Source organism: Erythrolamprus reginae, chromosome 1, assembly GCF_031021105.1.
Source record: "Erythrolamprus reginae isolate rEryReg1 chromosome 1, rEryReg1.hap1, whole genome shotgun sequence".
Classification (NCBI taxonomy): Eukaryota; Metazoa; Chordata; class Lepidosauria; order Squamata; family Dipsadidae; genus Erythrolamprus; species Erythrolamprus reginae.
Genome location: NC_091950.1, coordinates 184,113,985 through 184,132,417, shown reverse-complemented (window position 1 = coordinate 184,132,417; position 18,433 = coordinate 184,113,985). Strand labels below are relative to the sequence as shown.

The 18,433-nt window shown below is 40.0% G+C and overlaps 1 protein-coding gene across 2 annotated transcripts in view; it reads left to right on the top strand.

The window, feature by feature from the left end:
• IFIH1 (interferon induced with helicase C domain 1) overlaps positions 1-18,433 on the top strand; it is a 55,100-nt gene that overhangs the window by 13,846 nt on the left and 22,821 nt on the right. For both annotated transcript variants that reach the window (XM_070731645.1, XM_070731644.1), the window contains exons 3-8: positions 2,219-2,380; positions 6,618-6,701; positions 13,555-13,608; positions 14,700-14,923; positions 16,774-16,984; positions 17,984-18,201. In XM_070731645.1, coding sequence (XP_070587746.1) covers positions 2,219-2,380; positions 6,618-6,701; positions 13,555-13,608; positions 14,700-14,923; positions 16,774-16,984; positions 17,984-18,201 — 953 coding nt within the window. The remainder of the gene's footprint in view (positions 1-2,218; positions 2,381-6,617; positions 6,702-13,554; positions 13,609-14,699; positions 14,924-16,773; positions 16,985-17,983; positions 18,202-18,433) is intronic.

Here is an 18,433-nt window from a genome sequence, read left to right as displayed (position 1 = left end):
ACCTGTTTTCAAATCCTTAATTTCATTCCAGCATCAGTGCTACTCTTAAACTTGTATCTTTTCCTTTATCCATAATATATGTATGTATCTATATGTTTTCGTAGATTTTCAGCGGTATAGATATGTAGGTCTTGGCATATTTGAGTCTTGTATATAATATTCTTCTAGATATATTTACTGTTATTCTAATGCTACCTTCTTACCACCTATTTTTGTCACCTGGGTCTACCACCTTTAATTTTCAGTTTTCTTCCAAATTAATTGCTATAATTTATTTTCAATACATATTAATTGTCTCTTGTACCTCTTTTCTTATTTAGCCTTCAAGTCTATCCTGTTTATATTATTAACTTCCCTTTCCTCAATTTATATCTTTACTCATTTTATTCTTAATCTGTCATTTCCAACTTTCTAATTGCAAGTCCCCCTTATTACTCATTTTTTCTTATTTTAGTTCATCCTCAATATATGAACATATTCTAATCTTGTCACGATACATCCATCCATTGTCTGGCAGCATTACCAACTTCCCAAAATACTATAACCCATTAATGATCAAAAATCTCTTCAACATGAAATCAAATTTGTGGATTACACAATCTTATACAAAAACCTTTGCAATTAATAATTATTCAAATTTTATAACTTTTCAATAATAAATTCCTCCTCAGAATTTAGTTTTCAATTTCTATAATATGTATCACCTTTACCAGTCTTATATAAAAACCTTATATCATAATTAATTATAAATAACTAATCATATTAATACAATTAAAGGTAAAATAATAATTTTATTTTTTTTATAATATTCCACCACCAATCGTATATTAAAACTTTATAACCTACTTAATTATATGCAATTATTTATTATAATATGCACTTCTGGGTTTCCTGCAGAGGGTGCCACGCCCCTTCTTCCCTTCCTGTTATTTGGGTGCATATACAAATAAGAACAGTCAGCGATAGATGGGAAGTTCTGATCATAAAACTCCCAAGGTTTCTTTCAGTTTAGTTCTGAGTACATCCAAAATTGTATATTAGAAACTAGAGTCCATCAATTTCATATAGGTCAGTGATGGCGAACTTATGGCACGGGTACCACAGGGGGCACAAAGAGCCATATCTGCTGGCATGCGAGCCGTTGCCCTAGCTCAGCTCCAATGTGCATGTGTGTGCTGGTCAGCTGATTTTTGGCTCTCACAGAGGCTCTGGGAGGGTGTTTTTGGCTTCCAGAGAGCCTCCGGAGAGATGGGGGAGGAGGTTTTTACCCTCCCCCGGCTCCAAGTTAGCCTTTGGAGCCTGGGGAGGATGAAACACGAGCCAACTGGGCCCACCCGAAGTTGGGGAGCAGGCTGTTTTCAGCCTCCAGAAGGTCGCCAGGGGCTGGGAGAAGCTGTTTTTGCCCTCCCTAAGCATCGGATTATGGGTGCGGGCACTCGCACATGTGCGATAGCTCAAGTGCATCTGCTTTCAGCACCCAAGGGAAAAAAAGTTCACCATCACTGATATAGGTCAAATAATTGAACAGTTATTTAAATGAATAAGCTTCCATTATTGTTGTACATACTCCTGGCCAGTTGGAGGATGATGAAGAAATTGAGGACTCTGATACAGATAGTGTTTATGAATTAGTGGTGGGGCCGGGGTTACAGGTAGTAGAACAGGTGGGAGGCCAGCCACAGGATGTGGCTATGAGTCCAGAATCTAGCGAGGAAGAATCAGACATTCGCTGAGTCAATCCTAAATTCAGAAGGGTCCAAAAATGTAAGGAACAGGTGTTTGGAAGAAGATATTAAGGGGAGGAATGGGTTAAATACTGGAGTGATGTATTTGGTACGTCAGGGAGCCAGTGGGGAAGAAGGGTGGAGTTTCAATGTTGTAGGGCTAAAATGAAAGGTATTTCGTTCAGCTCCAAGCAAGCAAATGCATGCTGTGTTATTTTACAGTCATTTCTGCTCTTTTTGAATCATGCTGTGAGTACATAAATCTTGTTAAATGGAGAAGGCTGGGAGGACTGTATGAGGAATGCAATTAAGAAAGATAACGGGAGGAAGAGGAATGTGTTAGTATGAACTGTATTTTGAGTACGGAAGGGAAGAGAAATAAAGATGGAGTTTCTTTGTTTATGAAATACTGCATTTAGTAAGAGTTATTTGTAATAGCTAAAGTTCTACCAGAAACCAGAACAATTATGGGTTATTTTATTTTGGTTGAACAGAACAAGTTGTAAATGGAGCCTCTGATTCATCAGACCAAAGGTATGAAGCAGACAGTTCTGAAGTTGTGGAGAATCTGCAGCCAAGAACTGAATTACAAGAAGCTATGGAGGATGAGAAGAATATATCAGAAAAATCATTTGAAGACCTCTCTGCAACATCAGGTGATTTGTCATCTACCAGTATTTTTACATATAATTTGTATAACTGATCAGTAATATTGTAAGTGGTAGATGCCATTACATATATGATGCACTAGATGGCACTCACAGTTCTCCAATAACTTTTAATTAAAGAAGACAAAAAACACCCCATTTTTTTCCAATATAACATTTTGGGAAGGTGGCATGAGCAATATTGTGTCAAATCACTTCATGGTCCTTTCTGTCTGAAAAGTTCGCTCCCCTCTAATATAATCAGTTTAACTAAATCAATGCCAAATCTCCCTCAAATTAAAGACATTGGGTCCTAAACGTTTCAAGAAGAAATGATGTTCACCATGAAAGCACTAAGGATAGCTTCATATTTCTCCTCTCCTGTCCAAGTGTAGAACAAAAGTGTCCTTTTGCACTGAAACTTTTTTTATGTGCCTGCCTTCCAAAACCTAATCGGTGGCTGGGATTCGTGCGGCAGAAGGCGGTCCCGGAGATATTCTGGTCCGATGCCACAATCACCAAAAGGACAAAGATTGTTTTGGGGAGAAGGAGGATACAGAGTTTATTTATTTATTTATTTATTTATTTTGTCCAATACACAATGAGGGTTTTAGTGGGTATATATCAATATACACATAGTAAAATACATGATGAAGGTTATAGAGGAGATACTCATAGTAAAATATATCTAAGAAATAATAGAAAAGAAGGTATAGGAATAGAATATATCAATGAAAGAATAGAAGAAGAGATATAGGAATAGAGGAAAGGTATAGGAGATATAGGAGAGCAATAGGACAGGGGACGGAAGGCACTCTAGTGCACTTGTACTCGCCCCTTACTGACCTTAGGAATCTGGATAGGTCAACCGTAGATAATCTAAGGGTAAAGTGTTGGGGGTTTGGGGATGACACTATGGAGTCCGGTAATGAGTTCCACGCTTCGACAACTCGGTTACTGAAGTCATATTTTTTACAGTCAAGTTTGGAGCGGTTAATATTAAGTTTAAATCTGTTGTGTGCTCTTGTGTTGTTGTGGTTGAAGCTGAAGTAGTCGCCGACAGGCAGGACGTTGCAGCGTATGATCTTGTGGGCAATATTGAGATCTTGTTTAAGGCGTCTTAGTTCTAAACTTTCTAGGCCCAGGATTGAAAGTCTAGTCTCATAGGGTATTCTATTTTGAATGGAGGAGTGAAGGGCTCTTCTGGTGAAGTATCTTTGGACATTCTCAAGGGTGTTAAGGTCTGAGATGTGATATGGGTTCCAAACAGATGAGCTGTATTCGAGGATGGGTCTGGCAAAAGTTTTGTAAGCTCTGGTAAGTAGTGTGAGATTGCCAGAGCAGAAGCTACGTACAATTAGGTTTACAACTCTTGAAGCCTTCTTGGCTATGTTGTTGCAGTGGGCTTTGGCACTTCAATCTTTTGTTATTAGTATACCAAGGTCTTTCACCGAATAGGGATTATCTGTGATAATTTGATTACATGTAGGAACTTTTAATTTTTTTCTCTTTTCCCCAAAACCTTGTCTCCCCTTTTCCCCTCATCAATCCTTCAACAGTTGCAAATAAAGTGCATTCCCTAATGACTGTGCAATTTTCACCCTGCTAGAATTAATTGGTGTGAACTTTCTCTGCCCACAGCACCTCCGTGCATCTCCATTTGATGAAAGAGAAGACATAACTTTGCTTTCCTCCTCACCCCCCATTGGAAAGACAGTCATGACTCATTCCTGTTGCTGTTGTGATTCAATTACATCTGTCTGTCCAAGAAATGTATATAAATGGATTCGGAGCTTGTTTAAATAAGAAAGAGAAGACGCTCTGTTCTTAATTTAAATACGTTGTTCTCATCTCCAACTGTGCATTCAGTACTTATTTCTAAAATAAGAAAGTGATTATATAAGTATTTAATTTTATAAGTAAGAAATTGAATGATTCTTTCCAGCCCAGTGTTTTGCTGATATTGACATTGTTTTAAGTGGATCCTTTTTTATTTTTAATTTCCCCCTTATACCTTCTTGTGTTGGAAGGGATAAAGGAAATACATCCTTATAAGGCCCATTTGTTGAAATTGAACTTTGCAAACCAGACTTTTTAAAACCTCAGTTTTATACTTTTGATTAATCGGGGTAGAATAGCAAGAATTCTCTCCATTTGAACAGTATTCATATTGATTCAAATACCTAGGGAATCAGTAGGTGGCACTCTATCCATCCTTGTTAGGAAGATCTGCTTCTTCTCCTGCATAATCTAGTTTTAGGCCACAAGAAATCCCATGTGGGATCTTGTGTTAAATGTGGGTTAGATAAAGCAAATTTAATGCTATGGTCTCAAGCAAAAGAGTTTCTTTACACTGCCTAATTATGCATTACCTAATATAAATCAGAAATAGCTAGTTTAGTGTATTGATTAAGGCAGTGTTTCCCAACCTTGGCAACTTGAAGATATTTGGACTTCAACTCCCAGAATTCTGGGAGTTGAAGTCCAGATATCTTCAAGTTGCCAAGGTTGGGAAACACTGGATTAAGGCACCCAGCTAAAAATCAGAGAGTGTGAGTGATAGTCCTCACAAAGTGATAGTCCTTAGGTCACAAAACCAGGTTGGTGATCTTGTACCAGACTTTCTCTGTTAGCTCTAGAAAAGAGAAGGCAAGGGCAAAAAAAATTCTGAAATATAGACCTGGTTTGGAGGGGGGGGGGACAGACAGAGACAGAGAGAGTTGGATATGTGACCAGTGGTTAGAATGCAGTGTTGCAGGCTGACTCTACCCACAGCCAGGAGTTCAATTCTGACTGGTTTAAGATTAACTCAGTCTTACATCCTTCCCAGATCAGTAAAATGAGGTCCCCGGGTGTTAGGGGCAATATGCTGACTCTAAACTGCTCAAAGACTCCTGTAAAACACTATGAAGCAGTATATAAGTCTACGTTAGTGGTTCTCAAGCTTTCTACTGCTGCGACCCTTTAATACAGTTCCTGTATGTTCTGGTGACCCCCAACCATAAGTCTAGCGCCAATTCTCCCAACAGAGCTTTAAGGTGATTGGCAGGAAGGTCAGAGGGACACCCCCTCTGAAAACGTCTGATTGGTGGGATTGTAAAAATATGTTCCAAGGCACCAGAATAGAAGCTTTCGTTCTTAACAGAAGGGAAAGTTTGTATTTTCCCATGGTCTTAGGTGACCCCTGTCAAATGGTCGTTCGACCCCAAAAGGGGTCCCGACCCCCAGGTTGAGAACCACTGGTCTAAGTGCTATTACTAGTGCCAGAGTGGATTTGATTTAAATCAAATTGATTTAAATCACTAGTAAAAAGGCATGATTTCAATCAACTTGATTGAAATCATAATATTTAAAGAGCAGCTGTCATCTCTGTCCCGGATCAGCACATCATTTGACCTGGTGTTGACTCACCAACCATCCCATTCACTTTAATGGGACAGCTAGTGATGCAGCAGTGACACAAAGTGAGTGACGTGGCAGGCAGCAGCTAAGTGGATGCCCACGAACAGGTACTGCCATGATGGATTTGAAGTGACAGGTGCTCTTTAAAAGTAAGGAATCATTCTTGCTGATAGTAAGAATATTTAATATTATTTGCAAACAAAAAGAAGATTTTCTATTTAGCTCGCAGAGCTTGGATTCATTGAATGAGTTTACCAAAAATGTAAACATTGCAGTTTCATGCTACATAATTAAGCTCCATTTCATGCTAAATAAACTAACATATTCATGTATCTTAAATAGAAAACTATCTTTAGGGGTTTTTTTTACTCCAAAAGCATTTTATTAAAATTAATTTGATAAAAATAAAAATAAATCGATTTTAAAAAAAAAAACACCTCATCATTTTTATCTACCCTGGCTAATGACAATGGTATGGATATAGATATGGGCATATATAAATATACCTGCTTTAGACTTTGTTTCCTCATATTTGATTCCTCATGAGAGATCCATATGCCTGAATATGGTTTATCATATTTGTCTCCAAGGAGTCTGAACTAGTGAAACTCACAGAAAATATAAACAGGGGGGAAAAGCTTTTGAATATTCATAGGTTTTCAGATGTGCTTTATACATTTCAAAGCAGCTTCTGCATCTCTTATACTACCAGAAACACCTTCTTATTTAATGAGATTAAGATTAAGGAAAGGGGTTACATCAAATGGCAAAGTATGTTAAAGAGAAGCAGAAATAACAGTGCATCATGACATTTACTCTTGTGCTTATATATTTAACCTGACAGAATCTGATGTCAGTTTTCAAGAAACAAATGCCTGTGATGTGAATGCAAACTTTGGACAGATGAACCTTTACAGTGATGAGTCAGGTAGGACTTTTCCCCTTGTAGTGTGGTAAGCATGAAATGAAATTAGAAGCATGTGCTCAGTCAACTTTTCCTTGCGATAGAAGCTTTGTACACGTGGCCAAATGGTACCAGCATCGCGGGATTGCTGGGTTATTAAATTTATTTAATTAATTAATTTTATTAGATTGATAGGCCGCCCTTCTCATGAACTCAGGGCGGTCTATAATTATAAATAAACAAACAAACAAACAAACAAACAAATAAATAATGTTACTGCTTCTTCTGCCTACAATGGAAGAGCAAAATACTGCAGTTACATAAAATGGAAGTTGTCTGAACCACCTCTGTATGTTGCTCACAGATTCTTTCTGCCAAACTGTGTATGCTTCAATTTTCCCATAATCCAAGTTGGTAACACTTAAGTGGTTTTTGCAGCCTGTAACTTTTCCTTCCTCTCTGACCTCCTTGCCTTGTTGAGTTTAGATGCAGGCTTGTGTAAGAAAATCCATTCACAGTACAGTGGAACCCCGACATAAGAGCTGCTCTACTTAAGAGCAACTCGAGATAAGAGCTGGGAGGGGAGAGATATTTTTGTTCTACTTACAAGCCCAAATTCGAGATACAAGCGCCAAGGAGCTGTCTCCTGAAGCCAAACGCTAACTTCCGCGTTCGGCTTCAGGAGACAGCTGCGAAGCGGCGCGCGTGTTTTAAAAGGTTGCAGCCGGCCTGGGGGGCTCGGGGGGGTGCTTGCAGCTTTCTTTCTTGCTCTTTTTCTTTCTCTCTTTTACCTTCCCTTCTATTTCTTCTTTTCTTTCTCCTTCCCACCTTCTTCCCTCCCTCCCTCCCTTCACTCATTCCTCTCTTACTCTCCCCTTTCATAAGTTTCCTTGCTTCCTTCCTCTGTTCCTGTCCCTTCCCCCTTTCTTTCTTTCTTTCTTTCTTTCTTTCTTGCTCTTTTTCTTTCTCTCTTTTACCTTCCCTTCCTCTATTTCTTCTTTTCTTTCTCCTTTCCACCTTCTTCCCTCCCTCCCTTCACTCATTCCTCTCTTACTCTCCCCTTTCATAAGTTTCCTTGCTTCCTTCCTCTGTTCCTGTCCCTTCCCCCTTTCTTTCTTTCTTTCTTTCTTTCTTTCTTTCTTTCTTGCTCTTTTTCTTTCTCTCTTGCTTGCTTGCTTGCTTGCTTGCTTGCTTTCTTGCTCTTTTTCTTTCTCTCTTTTACCTTCCCTTCCTCTATTTCTTCTTTTCTTTCTCCTTCCCACCTTCTTCCCTCCCTCCCTCCCTTCACTCATTCCTCTCTTACTCTCCCCTTTCATAAGTTTCCTTGCTTCCTTCCTCTGTTCCTGTCCCTTCCCTCTTTCCTTCCTTCCTTCCCACCCTCCGTCCATTCATTCACCCATTCCTCTCTTGATCGCTTAAAGCCGGTCCCTGGTGCAAAAAGGGTTGGGGACCTCTGTCCTACAGGATTGGGTGGCAGAGAAGTTGAACATATGTAAATTTAAAAGTTTAAGAAAGTTTACAAGTTAAGTGAAAGAAACTTCATTATTCATTTATATGTACATGTACATTTCTTCATTAAAAACATGTCTTTCTGCATAATTTAGACTAACTTTGTGAGTTTTTTGAGGGCTGGAACCAATTAAAATTATTTACATTAATTCCTATGGGGAAAAGTCGTTCGAGATAAGAGCTGCTCGACTTAAGAGCCCAGGTCCGGAACGAATTAAACTCGTATCTCGAGGTACCACTGTATTCCCCATAAAGACACCCAGTCCCATCTATTGATGCACATGAACCCTTCCAATCATGGTCCATGTGAACCTGGTCACAGAAATGGGAAATTTAAGTTTAGATTTTTTTTTTTAAAGGAAAGTGGTCCAGCAAGAAGAAAAAATAGATGTTTCTCCTTCTAGTTTCTTGTTATCTCTGTCACTCTTTTGACCAAGGTATAAACAGCTCTCAACTTACAACAGCCACCCCGGGTTTTCGGAGAAGGGTGGCATACAAATCTAATAAATTGAATTGAATTGAACAGTTGATTTAGTGACCGTTCAAAGTTGCAACTGAAAATTGACTTATGACCTTTTCTCAGACTTACCACCATTGCAACATCCCCATGATGATTTGATCAAAATTCAGATGCCTGGGGTCATGTGATCAGCTTCTGTGACCTCCTGATGAGCAATCAATGGGGAAGCCAGATTCATTCACTTAATAATTCTGCTAACTCAGGGTGTCCAGCAAACCTGAAAACAGGGAAATCGGGATTATCAGGGAAATCAGTGGTTCAGGAAATATCAGGGAATTATCAGAGAATTTGTGAAAAAAATGGAATAAATTAGGGGAAAAACAAACTATTAAAATGTTTAAAAGTCAGGGGGAAATCATGTAAAAAAACCTGGATTTCACCGCCTGGCAGAGTCAAGCAAAAATGAGCATAACTATAGCAACAACTTGCTTCTTCAGCTACCAATATTTCTCCACGGCTTAGCCATTTGGTCACATCATCTATGACCACGCCTTAACTAGATCGCAAGTTACAGGGAAATGTCAGAGAAATATCAGGGAATTTCAAAATGCTTTCCCCCTGGACAACGTGTGACTTAATCACTGCCGTGATTCACTTAACAACTGGCAAGAAAGATAGTAAAATAGGGTGAAACTCACTTAACAAATATCTCACTTAACAACAGAATCTTTGGATTCCATTGTGGTCATAAGTTGAGGACTACCTGTGCTCCTATATCTGGCTCTACTGCAAATAGATATCCAGTATTGTACAGTCAGTTTCTTTGTCTATCTTAAAAAATGAGGGAAATTAATTCTGGAATGGACAGAATTAATATGACAAATAATATGAAATGATCTTTTACAGCTGCATGAGAAGCTGGCTTGATCCTAACAGAAATCATAGCATCTAAGTAAGATCATCATAGTTTTTAGCATCTTTCAGTGCCCAAATGATCTGTGCAATCATATGGATTACTCATATAATACCTGTGCACAAAGGCAGGTTCATTGGATACAACAGTTAGGAAGATAGGCAAGAATGTCATAGTTTCTTAAGTGAGAACAAAACATCAAAAGAAATTTGGGAATATTAAATTGTAAGTATTTATAAATTGTTAAAAGATTATTGTGGACTTTTGAGGTGGGTGAACAGTAAGCTTTAAAAAAAAAAGACATGTAAATTTTTGTCTCCAGCAAGGCTCTTAGAAAACTTTTAAGTTCTAGGTATTGATTCTAATAGTATTTTAGTCATATGAATTGCTAGTTTCTACTTACAGTTTATGTGGGCGTCATAACACTCAAAGTAATAAATGTTTAAATAATAATTAAAAAGAAATGGGAAATAAAATACAGTGAGGGCATGCCTGTATCTGCCCATGGAACAGCTGTTTAATGTTAGACCCTGGACATTGCATAATCAGATATATTAAAAATAAAAATAATAAAATGAGCATGTCTGGCTGACTAGGCCTCTAATTATCAAAACAGAAGAATGAGTAACCAAAGTACAAGCCAATGTAACCTGGATCACCTGCTCTTCTTCTAATATGATCCTTGCCCAAATTTATCCAACTCCAATTATTATTATTATTATTATTATTATTATTATTATTATTATTAATTAGATTTGTGTGGGGTGGCTCACAACAGTGATAAAAATAATACATGGGAACAAATCTAATAATTAAAATCTAAAATAAGAGTTTTACATTATAAAGTCTAAAAAAAACCCCAAAACCCAATAGATAAAATACATACACACAGTCATATCATGCACAAAATTACATAGGCAAGGGGGGGATGTCTCAGTTCCCCCAAGCCTGATGACAGGTGGGTTTTAAGGAGTTTACGAAAGGCAGTCCTAATCTCTGGGGGGGAGTTGATTCCAGTGGGTTGGAGCCGCCACAGAGAAGGCTCTTCCCCTGGGTCCCGCCAGACAACATTGTTTAGTCGACGGGACCCGAAGAAACCAACTCTGGGACCTAACCGGCTGCTGGGATTCGTGCGGCAGAAGGTGGTCTCGGAGATATTCTGGTCCGGTGCCATAACCAACACTTTGAATTGTGACTGGAAATTGATCGGCAACCAATGCAGACTGCGGAGTGTTGGTGTGACATGGGCATACCTGGGGAAGCCCATGATTGCTCTCGCAGCTGCATTCTGCACGATCTGCACGATCTGAAGTTTCCGAACACTTTTCAAAGGTAGCCCCATGTAGAGAGCGTTACAATAGTCGAACCTCGAGGTGATGAGGGCATGAGTGACTGTGAGCAGTGACTCCCAGTCCAGATAGGGCCGCAACTGGTGCACCAGGTGAACCTGGGCAAATGCCCCCCTCGCCACAGCTGAAAGATGTTTCTCTAATGTGAGCTGTGGATCGAGGAGGACGCCCAAGTTGTGGATTCCCCCCCCCCAGGATAATGGACGGACAGATGGAGTTGTCGTTGGGAGTCTGTTGACACCCATCCAGGCCCCAACAGCCTCCAGATACTGGCACATCACTTCCAGTGCTTCATTGACTGGACACGGGGTGGAGATGTAAAGCTGGGTATCATCCGCGTACTGATGATACTTCACCCCATGCCCTTGGTTGATCTCACCCAGTGGTTTCATGTAGATATTAAATAGCAGGGGGGAGAGGACCGACCCCTGAGGCACCCCACAAGGGGTATGTATCTCTGTGAGAAAATAGCAATAACAATAGCACTGCTTCATAGTGCTTTACAGCTACAGCCCTCTCTAAGCAGTTTACACAGTAGGCATACTCTCCCCAACAATTTGGCTGCTCATTTTACCAACCTCGGAAGGATAGAAGCCTGGATCGACTTTGAGCTGGAGAGAATTGAACTGCTGGCAGTTGACGGAATTAGCCTGCAATACTGCATTCTAATCACTGTGGCACCATGGCTTTCTAATAACCAGAGAGGATATCAGGATATTTGGGAAGGAGGAACAAAGTGACCACAGTCACATTCCTAACATTGAAGGCTCAGCCACAAATTGGACTATTTTTCCAACAGAAGTGGTGGTTATATAACCGCAGAAAAGATTTCTTGGATGATAATTTTCTGTAGCTCAAATAAAGCAAGCAGCTCTAGTTAGCTCTAGTCCATTAGGAAGTATTATGCAAGCTTCAGTAAGTTCTGTTAGCTTAGTTAGCTTTTAATGGAATTAGCTGCAGTATATAAAAAGTTATGAACGTTCCTTATCCTATCTATAAATATCTATATATTGATTTTCCTTATGATTGGCCTACATTGACAATTTTACCAGAAATATTTTTAAATATCAGATATTTCTCTGTTAATTTTTCTCTCCTTCCAGTCTATTTCCCATATTCTGTCTATGTTTAGAATATCATAATATTTTATACCTATGTTTTAAGCCATAGTTATAATATCAATCCTGAAGTAAGCAAGACAATGGCCATCTTTCTATACTACTGGGGGAGAGGTGTCTTTTCTTCAATGCTTCAGTGCTGACACAGACTGGAGATGAGGGATAGGAGGTGATGTAGAGATAGCTGGGGTGCCACGAGGGTTGCCCAGAAAGTAATGCACCACTTTTTTTCCTCAGCCTACAGTAATGGTACAAATGTAAAACTTTAGATATACATTATTTGAATTGTCAGGAGTGTGAATTTTGCATTTCTTCAGATAGATAGCCTAGCTGCAGCAGTGTTTCGAAATGGCACCTGTAAGTGATGTATGTTACAAACAGCATGTCATCATCTAATTTCTCACTGCGGAGAAAGAAACTGTTAGGAATATTCACAAATATTTGTGTACAGTTTATGGAGAATTTGCAGTTTACAGAAATATGGTTAGTCGCTGGGTACAGAGGGTGGGGCCATTAGAGGTGATTCGCATAGTGCAGAAATGGCTTTGTGACCAAAACAAGGAGTGGTACCGACAGGGCATACACATCCTTGTGTCTTGCTGGAGGGAGGCCATAGTACAGGATGGGGGTTACATGGAAAAATAGGGAGGAAGAAACATAATTCTTTCTTGTGTGTAAGTTTCATTGTGTTCAATAAATAATTGTTGAAGGAAAAAAATGTGGTGCATTACTTTCTGACCGATCCTTGGATAACCAAAACAACATTCTTTCCCCTGGGAACCAAGATCATTTGTGCAGGTGGTTGGGAGGTGGAGACTGGAGTCATTATCTGGACTGTATGCTGATTGGGCTATGTGACCTTTAATTAAGGGGAAAACTGATGGGAAAACCGTTTTCCACTAGAATTGTGCCAATATGACATGCCCTGATAAAATGTTGTTTGAGGAAATCTCAGGCCCAATAAAAGCCCCCAAAGTGGTGGTGTCGTAAACCCCCCACCCCATACACACTTCGGGGCTCTCAGCCACATGAAGGGGACCTTGCAAGAGATGGCGGCAAGAATCTGTGACCCGCACTCACTACATGCCCAGGTTCCCCATCTGCTGCTGCATCCTATTCCCTGAGAGACCTGTCAGTGCTCACCTGGTGGTGGAGGAGGCAGTTGGGCTTGTTACTCTCAGTAGGCATGGATGGCTGGTGCTGAGCAAGCAGGTGGCTCCCTTCAGCCAGCAATTTCTCTGCTCAGCCCTTCTGAGGAGCAGCGGGAAGCTGGGGAGTCATGGCTGCATGCAGCTCGCCACGCTCCTCAGCTCCATCTCTCCGGTGAGCAACCAATACTGGGCCGGAGGTGTTCAGGCTCCTGTGATGGAGAGGCTGGAGGGGTGGATGGAAAGATCCCGAGTGAATGCTGCGAGGGACGGAGGGCGAGGAGAGAGCTGCGAATGACGTTGGGACATGGGAGAGTCAAAGGGAAAACAAAAAACTAGATCAATCAAACTTCTTGAACTCATGAGATGTTTTCTTTTAGAATTGGCTCTCCTGGACACAACAACAAAGAACTCAACAGAGCTACAAGTGTCAGGTAGGACAAGTGTCTCGTGATGGGACACAGTTTGAGGGTGACAGGTTGGGTGGGGCAAAGTGGAGTGGAGCAGGGGCTGAGCGGGCTGGACACAACACTGAAGATATTATATAGTGAACTGTTTGGGGATAGTGTTTGTTTAAGCAACTGTATTTATTGATGCTTTGATCATAGTGTTGCAGAATTACAATTGGTTCTCATGGGTTCACAAATTTTCATTACTGTAAATCATGCAATGGAGATAAATGATGCTAAAGTTTAGTAATTTTGATCAATTTCTAAACCATTTATTTTCAGTAGTCTGCATGGATATTCCTGAGTTGGCTGTAGCAGCCAAACATTGTTTTAATAATCTGCAAATTGATGATAATCAATTACTGGTTTTTTCATTGTATCAGGAAGAACAGCGGAATGTATATTTCTGCTGCCCTGGTTGGGTTTGGAAGCCAAAGAGCCAGAGTTTGGGGAAAAGAAAGGAAGGCTTCTGCTGCTTTCCTTCCATACAACCAAAAGCAGAAGCTTTCTTTCCCCCAACTCCTGCTCTTCGGCTGTTGCGAGAGTAGATTCCGTCGATTCTGGTTGCTCTTTACCCACAAGCTTCTGCCTGTCCCGATTCTCCCATTTGCTCTTTTTTTGCATTCCAGAGAGTTCAGGAAGCTTTCCAGAACCCTCTGGAGTGCAAAAAACAGCACAACAGAAAACAGGAAGTGCATTTTTCTAAACATCCGGTTTGTCCGTTGGGCACTTTTTTCCAGCTACCAGGCTTCAGAAAGCCCTGTGTGTATGCGTTATGCGGGGTTAGCGTGGGGGAGTGCACATGCAGGGAAGGAGGGAAGACCCTCCTTTTTAGCACACAAACCACCAAAAAAGGTTCACCATCCCTGCCCTATACCATTTCAGACAAATGATTGTCCAATCTCTTCTTCAAGACCTCCAGTGTTGGAGAACTTACTAGAAGAAATTATTATTATTATTATTATTATTATTATTATTATTATTATTATTATTATTATCATCATCATCATCATCATCATCATCATTATTGTCATCATCATCATCATCAATGATTTGTACTTTCTTTTCAACTGCAGATCATGTTGAAAGTGGAGACCAAAGAGGAAGCTCTGAAAAAAAGTTGAGTCTGAGAGACTATCAGATGGAAGTGGCCAAACCAGCTTTGGAAGGGAAAAATATTGTTATATGCCTTCCCACAGGCACTGGAAAGACTCGAGTTGCTGTCTACATTGCCAAAGACCATTTGGATAAAAAAAGAAAAGCAAAAGAATGTGGAAAGGTTATAATTCTTGTCAACAAGGTAAACCATCCGGTGATGAATTGTAACCGCACTTAGTGTTGTCCACGGTGACATGTTGTTGTGTTGTAGTTGTTGTTGTTGCTGTTGTGATGGTGATGATGATGATGGCTGCCCACTCCAGAAAACTCTGAGCAATGTCTTATAACATTTTACAAAGATCAAAATCATTTCTGTGATTCAGTGAATTATAAAATAATTGCAAGTTCTGAAAAGGCCAAATTCTATACTGATCTGAAGAGCCTTCACCTATTTCATCTTTGTCTATTTTCCAGACTGAACTTCGGTGTACATAGCTAAGCAATTATTGCTTGGTTTTATAATGTTAATGAGGTCTTAAATGAAATCAAGTGCATAAATCACAGGTGTCAAACTCGATCATGTCACATGACATATCGTGATGTATCATGACTTTTTTTTTGCCTTTGTGAAATCAGAGTGGACTTGGCCTGCATGTGATGAGTTTGATACCCCTGGTATAAATAATAGATACATCTGTTCAAGCTGGTCTTTCCTCAAGAAAATGAAGGAAATTCTGCCTCTATTTGCTTAGGTATAACTAGAACTCTTTGGTTGATCTCGGAAAAATGCAGGCATTCTGGTTCCATGAACTTTTTGTACTTGTGTTGATGTCCTGTTACTAGGTTTAATTATTGGATATGTATAAATTCAAAAAATTTCTATCTCATTGCATTCTAAACAAATTATTGCAGCATATGACAAAATAAAACACAAGACATATAACCAAGTTATATGTTCCTATACCCACGAACAATAATTAAATGAGATCACACTCCAAACACTCTTGAGAAGAGCCCTGTCTTTCTCTTTTCCTTGAAAATGAAAAACATCAGAGCTAAAGTAACCACCAAAAGAGGTCCAACCAAGAGGGCCATCCCTACAGTTGGGAAAAAAATGCTTTTGGAACCCTTGACCTTCTCAAAATGGGAAACAACCAGCTGCTTTCCCCAGCACCATCAGATTCTCCTGTGGAGATCAGCAGTACTGCAAATAACTTGAGGCCGAGCTTAATATATCTTTTATTTTTTTAAAAAAACAGGCACTTTGAAATGGATTTGGAATCTAATAAGGAGTCAGTGCAGGACCCCTGCCCAGAGAGTGTCATATGAACCTACCAATTACTGCTGGTTATTTGACTCCATGACAATCATTAAGTGTTGTACCTCATGATTCTTGACAAATGTATCTTTTCTTTTATGCACACTGAGAGCATATACACCAAAGACAAATTCCTTGTGTGTCCAATCACACTTGGCCAATAAAGAATTCTATTCTGTACTTTGGTGAGCACTAGGCCGCTGCATATGGCATCTGTTGAAGTGTCTAGGCTATATGGTAAAGGTAGCCTCACAGGTTGCACTAATCTAAGCCGCATACTGATACTTCAAGGAATGAGCCACTGGAGTAAAGTCCTAGGGTCTCAGGTAAGGCCACAATTGATTCACTAAATCAGAGCTGGGCAAAGGTATTTCTGGCCACAGTTTCCATCTGATCATCAACCGGGAGGCGTAAGTAAATACTGCAATAACCAAAGGACTTTATGTAAGCAACCTTTATCATAGTGGCGTCTTCTGGCTAATTGGATTTCAGGTTCTCTCATCAAAGGCCATGCTTGCTGAAGAACTGGAGAAGGTGGAAAATGTTGGTTTAAGCCACAGGTGTCAAACTTGATTTGGGATGTTTTTTGCCTTTGTTGAACCAGGGTGGGCATGGCCTGCCTGTGATGCATTCAACCCGCATTCTGCCAGGTCTAATCCCACTGTCATGAACATCTGTTTAATTCATTCTCCCTCCCTCCTTTCCCTCTTTTCTCTCATCTATCTGGAAAACAGGTGCCATTGGTGGAACAGCATTTAGAGAATGAATTTGGTCCCTACCTGAAGCATTCGTACCGAACAATAGGACTGAGTGGGGCCTCTCAGCTGAAATTTTCATTCGCTCAACTAATTAGAGATTATGATGTGATTATTTGTACAGCTAAGATCCTGGAGAATGCATTGGAGAAAGAGTATGAATGTGATGAAGAAGAAGTCCAGTTATCAGGCATGTATAGAGATAGCCCTATAGATCTGAACACCAAATGCATTGTAGTCAGTCTGCCTAGGAACCTCATATTTGACCCTCCCCGCAATAACCACCAACTCATGTCACCAACATTCATGTGACATGATTTCTGTTTGGAGAACCACCAAAAGGTGCAAGGTGCATCTATTAGTCTTCACAAGGTTTAACAAGGACTCGTCCTACCAAATGCATCTTTTAAAAAGAAAACGGTCCCATTTCCCAACTGACAACTAGATTAATAATTCTTGCAGCTCATGGCGATTGAAAATAATACCAAAAAATAGCATGGTCCTAGTTGAAAAGGAGCCCACTCTGTATTCTTCAAAAAGCACGTTGGGTCCAGTGATAGGCTTCTAAGGGTATGGTCAGGTGAGAATTGGTAGAAAAATTTTGAATTTTGAATTTTTTTTTTCTTTTTGGGCTCTGGGCATGTTTTTCCTATTGCAATAAATGAGGCTGAATGTGTGTAATTTTAGAAGATCTGTGCGTGCATGCGTCCACATACATAAACAGTTTACATAGTAGATAATGGCCTGTGTGTAATATGTATGTACACATACAGCATATGTACATAGAATTAAATAACATATTTTGAATGTTCAGTAATAGTAAATAGATAGGGAAATTGTATCTCTTTGAAGGTGAGGAGAGGCCAGGCACCCTAACCCAAAGCATTGACCAGTCACATGACCTTTAAGCCACTTACCGGTCACATGATTGTTAAGCCACTCCCACCTGATCACATGGCCAGCAAGCCATACCCACAAAATAAGCCACGCCCACAGTGTAGTAGTAAAAATTTTTGCAGCCCTTCACTGATTGGGTCCTATCTGCCTCTTATTTGTGAAGGACTACCAAATCTGCGCATCAGTCTAGAAAATGTTTATAGCCTTCTGATCAGAAGCAAAGTAGTTTGTTTTACTAAAGTGCATATGAGCACAAGGACTCTATAACCAATTTGCACAATATGTCTTCCAGTGTTCTCCTTGATGATCATTGACGAATGCCATCATACCCAGAAAGGAGCTGTCTATAACAATATCATGCGTTACTACTTAAAAGAAAAAAGGGAAAATGAGAAGCGAAAGAAAGAAGGAAAACAACTGGTGGACCAGCCTCAAATTCTGGGGCTGACGGCCTCACCCGGAGTGGGAGGGGCAACGAATCAATCAAAAGCAGAGGAACATATTCTAACAGTAAGTTATACATGATCATAAAACTATTGCAAATATTTTTATTTACATAGCAGCCAACTCTAAATCTTAACATCTTAAATCAGGGGTCCCCAAACTTGGCAGCATAGCTGGCTGGAGACTTCTGGGAGTTGAAGTCCACAAGTCTTCAAGTTGCCAAGTTTGAAGACCTCTGTCTTAAATCTTTGGGGGGACACTTCATAATAGGTTTCATTTTGAGGCATGATTGTCTCCA